This window comes from Eimeria necatrix, genomic scaffold, assembly GCF_000499385.1.
Source record: "Eimeria necatrix Houghton genomic scaffold, Enh_scaff1556, whole genome shotgun sequence".
Lineage (NCBI taxonomy): Eukaryota > Apicomplexa > Conoidasida > Eucoccidiorida > Eimeriidae > Eimeria > Eimeria necatrix.
In genome coordinates, this window is record NW_013652261.1 from 1 (window position 1) to 6041 (window position 6041).

The 6041-nt window shown below is 53.3% G+C and overlaps 1 protein-coding gene across 1 annotated transcript; it reads left to right on the forward strand.

Annotated features, from left to right (window-relative positions):
• Window positions 1–1126: 1126 nt before the first annotated feature.
• Window positions 1127–5819, forward strand: ENH_00017070 (hypothetical protein; the record flags this gene model as incomplete). Its single annotated transcript, XM_013579248.1, has 9 exons — window positions 1127–1583; window positions 1841–2074; window positions 2517–2615; window positions 2827–3037; window positions 3431–3512; window positions 3780–4148; window positions 4642–4773; window positions 5116–5214; window positions 5742–5819. The coding sequence occupies 9 exons, from the start codon at window positions 1127–1129 to the stop codon at window positions 5817–5819; spliced, it is 1761 nt and encodes a 586-aa protein (XP_013434702.1).
• Window positions 5820–6041: the final 222 nt, after the last annotated feature.

Genomic DNA, 6041 nt, shown 5'->3' on the forward strand with positions numbered 1-6041 from the left:
CGCGGTAGCCGCCGCTGCTGCTGCTGCTGCTGCTGCTGCTGCCCCGCTCCGAGTCCCGGTGCATCTTCGCAGCAGCAGCAGCAGCAGCAACACGCCTCGCACGCACCTGCTGGCAGCGCTCCCAAGCTGCTGCTAAAGAACCGCCTCTGCTGCTGCTGCTGCTGCTGCTGCTGCGGAGTCCGCGCAGCAGCAGCAGGGGGGGGACACAGCGAACGCCGCCGCCGAAAATGCTGCAGCGCACCGCAGCAGCAACAACTCTCACTCTCCCGCAGCAGCAGCAGCAGCAGCAGCAGCAGCAGCAGCACTCCCGCAGCTGCGATGCCTACATGCGGGGCGGGAAGCAGCAGCGGCGGGGCGGCGGCAGCAGGCAGAGCCAGCCAGGAGGGCCGCGAATTTGAAAAGAAAACCGAAATGCACCTTTTTGCTTTTCTGCTTTTTCCAAACTCCCAAACCCACCACTGCGGCTGCGCAGCGGGGGGGGGAGGACGCGCGGCCGCCGCGCAGCCCAGCCCCAGGCGGCCGCTGCTGCTGCGGCGACGCTGCATGCGCGGAAGCCGCCTTTTAATTCAAAAACCCTCCCTAAGCCCCAAATAAACCTCCGTTTTACTCCAAATTGCATTTCCAATTCAATTCCGCGCTCAATTCAAGCCCTCTTGCCTCGCGGGACGACACTTCCTCAGGTGTACCGACACACCTCGCGCACAACACCACCGCCCACCGCCCACACAACACCACCCCCGCCACCCCTCATCACTTTCTTTCTTTCCAGCAGCCCCCTTTTGCGGTCTTCACCGCTTTTCGACCTTTCTTTTGCAAACACCTTCTTTTTTAACGCGCCTTCCCGGCCAACAACCCGCATTTCCTCGAACTTCCCCCAAACTCTCCAAACGCCACACGCACGCTTCCCAGCCTTCGGCCCTCTTCCAAGCCAAACCCTAAACCCTACTAAACCCTACTAAACCCTACTAAACGCAGACTCACTGCGCGCGCGACCTTCTCTTTGTCCGCGGCAGCTCCGGCTCTTCTGCTGCAGCAGCAGCAGCAGCAGCAAACCCTCAACTACCTCGGCTGCGCTGCGGATGCCGCTGTCTGGGGGCCCCCCCTCTTCGCGGCCCTAGAGAGAGCGATGCGCCCCTGGGGCCCCCCAGGGGGCCCCCCCGGGGGCCCCCCAGGGAGCCGCGCCTATGCTGCTATGGGGCCCGCGCGGAACAGCAGCAGCAGCAGCAGCAGCAGCAGCTCGCATGCAGGCAGCAGCAGCAGCATGGACGTGGAGGACCTCGGGGGGAAACTGCCGCAGCAGCGGCGGCAGCGCGAAGCTGCAGCAGCAGCGGAAGCGGCCGCAGAAGCCGCCGCCGCGGCAGCAGAAGCAGAAGCTGCAGCAGCAGCAGCAGCAGCAGCAGCAGAAGCTGCAGCAGAAGCAAGCAGCAGCAGCAGCAGCGCAGCAAGCCGCCCCAGCAGCCTGGAGTCCCGCTTCGGAGTGGAGGTTTGGCAAGGCGGGGGCCGGCGTGTGGGGTATCTCTACAACATCAGCCAAACCTCTGTTGCTGTTGCTGCCAGCAGGGAGCAGCAGCAAACCTTCTCAGGTGACCTGCCACCCAAGGGCTTTGCTGCTGCTGCTGCTGCTGCTGCTGCTGCTGCTTTGCTTGTGTTGAAAGCTGCAGCTTCTCAACTGCGATTGGGGTGCAGCAGCAGCAGCAGCTGCTGCAGCTGCTGCTGCTGCTGCGTTTTTCGCGTTGTTGCTGCGTGCTGAAGAGGCTGCGTGCGGGGTTTGCATCATCCGTTGCTGCTGCTGCTGCTGCTGCTGCTGCTGCTGCTGCTGCTGCTGCTGCTGCTGCTGCAGGGATTAATTTGTACTTCATAAGTCAAGAAGGCTGTGTCTTTCGCAGCACTTTGCTGCACCGGCCCCACTTCTGTGTGGCGCTGCAGCGCCGCGACGCAGCAGCTTGGGAGCAGGTCGTGGAGGCCCTTGCCCAGAAGCTCAGCAAACACAACGTCAGCAGCAGCAGCAGCAGCAGCAGCAGCAGCAGCAGCAGCAGCAGTAGCAGCAGCAGGAGCGGCGGCGGCGGCAGTGGTAGTTGCACCAGTAGCAGCAGCAGGAGGCAGCGCGGAGACAGAGAGAGACAGATGGCTAGCTGCAAGTAGAAAGAGACAGCTAGCTAACTAGCTAGCTAGCTGCAGCTAGTTAAGGAGCTAGCTAGCTAGCTAGCTAGCTAGCTAGCCAGCTAGCTAGCTAGCTAGCTGACTAGGGAGAGACAGAGACGCTTTGCTTTGGGAGGCATCTTCGCGCTTCTGCTTGTGCTTCTGCTGCTGCTGCTGCTGCTGCTGCTGCCCCTCCGTCTGCTGCTGCTGCCTCCCCCCTCCCCCGCTGCCGCTGCTGCTGCTGCTGCTGCTGCTGCTGCTGCTGCTGCTGCTGCTGCTGCTGCAGGTGCGGATAGAGCGGGCAGCAGTGACGGACCCCGGGGACAGCGCGCACTTGGGGGTTTACGGCCCGCGCGAGGGTTTAGGGTTTGCGCAAGACGCTTTTGGGGTTTTGAATCGAAAAAGGGACTTTTTGAAACTTTCTTTTCCAACTGTCAAAGACCTCGTGGACGCCAGACTCGAAATACACAAAATCCGTGCGGGAACACAAACCCTGCTGCTGCTGCTGCTGCTGCTGCTGCTGCTGCTGCTGCTGCTGCTGCGGTTCTTCTGGTGGTGTTGGTGCTGTGCACAGGGATTAATTAATTAATTGTTCACTTAATTAATTAATTAATTAATTAATTAATCAATTAATTAATTAATTTAGTTTGTTAATTAATTAATTAATTAATTGCTTGTTTGCTGCAGTTCGGGAAAGCGCGCGGGAGAAAGGGAAGAGGGAGCTGCTGCACCGGCGGCGGTTTGTGGCTGAGGGCGAGGAGACAGAAGGAGACACTGCAGCAGCAGCAGCAGCAGCAGCAGCAGCAGCAGATGGCAGCAGCAGAGACAGAGACCCCCAAGAAGACGCTTTGGGCCTCATTGATGATCTCTACGAGGCGGATGTCCTCTACATCACCAGGTGCCGTTTCCCTGTTTTACCTTGGGTTTAGGGTTTAGGGTTTAGGGTTTAGGGTTTAGGGTTTAGGGTTTAGGGTTTAGGGTTTAGGGTTTATGCAGGGCGCGGGAAACACCCCCGCGTTGGTGAACAGTTTGTTGACTTCGCTGTGCAACATTTCGCCCTTCGCGGGGCAGGCTGCACGGCATCTCGGTGTGGTGGTTGTTGCTGTCTCCAACTGTCGCGTCTTGTCGCTTTATCCCAGCATTGTCCCTATTTATTATTTCTCATTATTTGTTCATTTACAATTTATTTACTTTAAATTAATTTAATTATTTATTTTAATTATTTATTTTGATTATTTATTTTAATTATTTATTTTAATTATTTATTTTATTTATTTGTTTTTGTCTTCAGATGCTGCATCGACTTGGACATTCGCTGCGGGCGATGGTATTCCATTTCGCGGCAAAAGCCGGACGTCACAGAGCCTCTAAAGGTAAACCCTAAACCCTAAACCCTAAACCCTAAACCCTAAACCCTGCAGCTGAGCTGCTGCTGCTGCTGCTGCTGCATCCCTTGCTGCAGTTCTGCTGCTGCTGCTGCACCACCACTTGCTGCAGTTCTGCTGCTGCTGCTGCACCACCCCATGCTGCAGCTGTGCTGCTGCCTGCGCAGCGGCTGCTGCAGCTGTGCTGCAGCCTCCCCGCTTGGCGCTTTGCCTCAGCTGCTGCTGCTGCTGCTGCTGCTGCTGCTGCTGCTGCAGCTGGAGGCTTTGGAGGACTTGTCTGCTGCTGCTGGTTTGTCGGTGCTGGCGTTCGACATTGAGTGTTTCAAGCTGCCGCTGCAGTTCCCGGAAGCAGCAAGAGACCCTTTGCTGCTGCTGTCTCTGGTCTGCAACGGGCAAGGTTATTTGCTGCTGAACTGCTGCTGCGTTGCTGCTGCTGCTCCTTGCTTCGGCTTCGCCCCCCGCCCCGAACTCCGCGGCCCCGGGGACTTCGTCGTTTTTAATGAACTTTCCGAAAAACTTCTTCTCCAAAGATTCCTCTGTCTCCTTCTCAAACTCAAACCCCACATTCTCGTCACTTACAACGGAGACGACTTCGACCTCCCTTACCTCATCAAACGCGCCCAAGTCCGCCCCTCCTGCTGCTCCTGCTGCTGCTGCTGCTGCTGCTGGTTTGCTGCTGCTGCTGCTGCTGCTGCTGCTGCTGCTGCTGGTTTGCTGCTGCTGCTGCTGCTGTTGCTGCTGTTGCTGTTGTTGTTTTGCTGCTGCTGCTGTTGTTGGTTTGCTGATGTTGGTGTTGCTGTTTTGCTGCTGTTGTCTTGTGCTGTTGTTGTGCTGCTGCTGCTGTTCTTCTGCTGCTGTTCTTGTATGCTGCTGCTACTCTGCTGCTGCTGCTGCTGCTGCTATGCTGCTGCAGCTGCTCTTCTCCATCGTTGCAGCAACTGTCTCCTTTTAAAAAAGACTGCTGTCTCTTCATTTGTCTTCTCTTTTTGATTTCTTCTCTCCTTCTTTCTGTCTCCTTGAAACAAAGGCGGCCGCTAGCTAGCTGCCCAGCCCCCAAACCCTAAACCCTAAACCCTAAACCCTAAACCCTAAACCCTAACCTGCTGTTTCTTTTCAGGTGCTGGGCGTCGACTTTCTGGGGACTTTAGGGCTGCAGCAAAAAGAGCTGGGAGGCCCCGTAGTTGGAATAGGGCCTTTAATTCATTTAGACGCTTTCAAGTGGGTAGAAAGGGACTCTTACTTGCCCCAGGTTCGCCAAAACCCTAAACCCTAAACCCTAAACCCTAAACCCTAGGCATTCAGCTTTTGAGTGGGTAGAGAGGGACTCTTACTTGCCCCAGGTTCGCCAAAACCCTAAACCCTAAACCCTAAACCCTAGGCAAATAAGTAAACAGAAAGACACAACCAAAGGGGCCCAAAAACCAAATTGAACGAAAACTCTTCTAATTAAGTAAACACTTATTCAAGTTGTTTAATTAATTAAATTATGCAATTGATTAATTAATTAATATACTAATTTAATTAATTAATTAATTAATTAATTAATTAATTAATTAATTAATTAATTGATTTTATTTAATTTCTTTTTCAGGGTTCTCGAACACTGAAGACAGTTTGCAAAGCCAAACTTGGATTTAATCCCGTCGAAGTCGACCCCGAAGACATGGCGAGTCTTTTCCACCCTTTTAGGGTTTAGGGTGTCTCTGATTAACACCCTTTTAGGGTTTTCAAGGACGGCTTTTGCGTCTTTTTAAAACTTTTTTAAAGTCGTTTTTGTCTCTTTTTAAAACCCTTTTGGAGTCCCTTTTGTGTTTTTTAAAACCCTTTAGGGTCTCTTTTGTTCCTTGTTGCTTCATCCAAAAGCCTCTTTTGTCCTTTTTAAAAACCCTTTTTTAGGGTTTCTGTCTAGGACTTTCAAGAACATTCTGATTTAATTCTTTTATTCTTTTTGCTCAATTGTTTCATTTCTTTTGTTTAATTCTTTGTTCCTTTTATTCAAATGTGCTGTCTTCCTCCATTCAGTTCTCTTATCTCTTTTACTTCATTGTTTTGCTTCCTTTGGCCTGGATCTTGGGGTTTAGGGTTTAGGGTTTAGGGTTTAGGGTTTAGGGTTTAGGGTTTAGGGTTTAGGGTTTAGGGTGGGGGTTTAGGGTTTAGGGTTTAGGGTTTAGGGTTTAGGGTTTAGGGTTTAGGGTTTAGGGTTTAGGGTTTATGCAGGGCGCGGGAAACACCCCCGCGTTGGTGAACAGTTTGTTGACTTCGCTGTGCAACATTTCGCCCTTCTTTAGGGTTTAGGGTTTAGGGTTTAGGGTTTTAGGGTTTAGGGTTTAGGGTTTAGGGTTTAGGGTTTAGAGTGCAGGGCGCGGGAAACACCCCCGCGTTGGTGAACAGTTTGTTGACTTCGCTGTGCAACAGGATCTTGGGGTTTAGGGTTTAGGGTTTAGGGTTTAGGGTTTAGGGTTTAGGGTTTAGGGTTTAGGGTTTAGGGTTTGCGTGGGCGTCCCATTCTATGGCCAG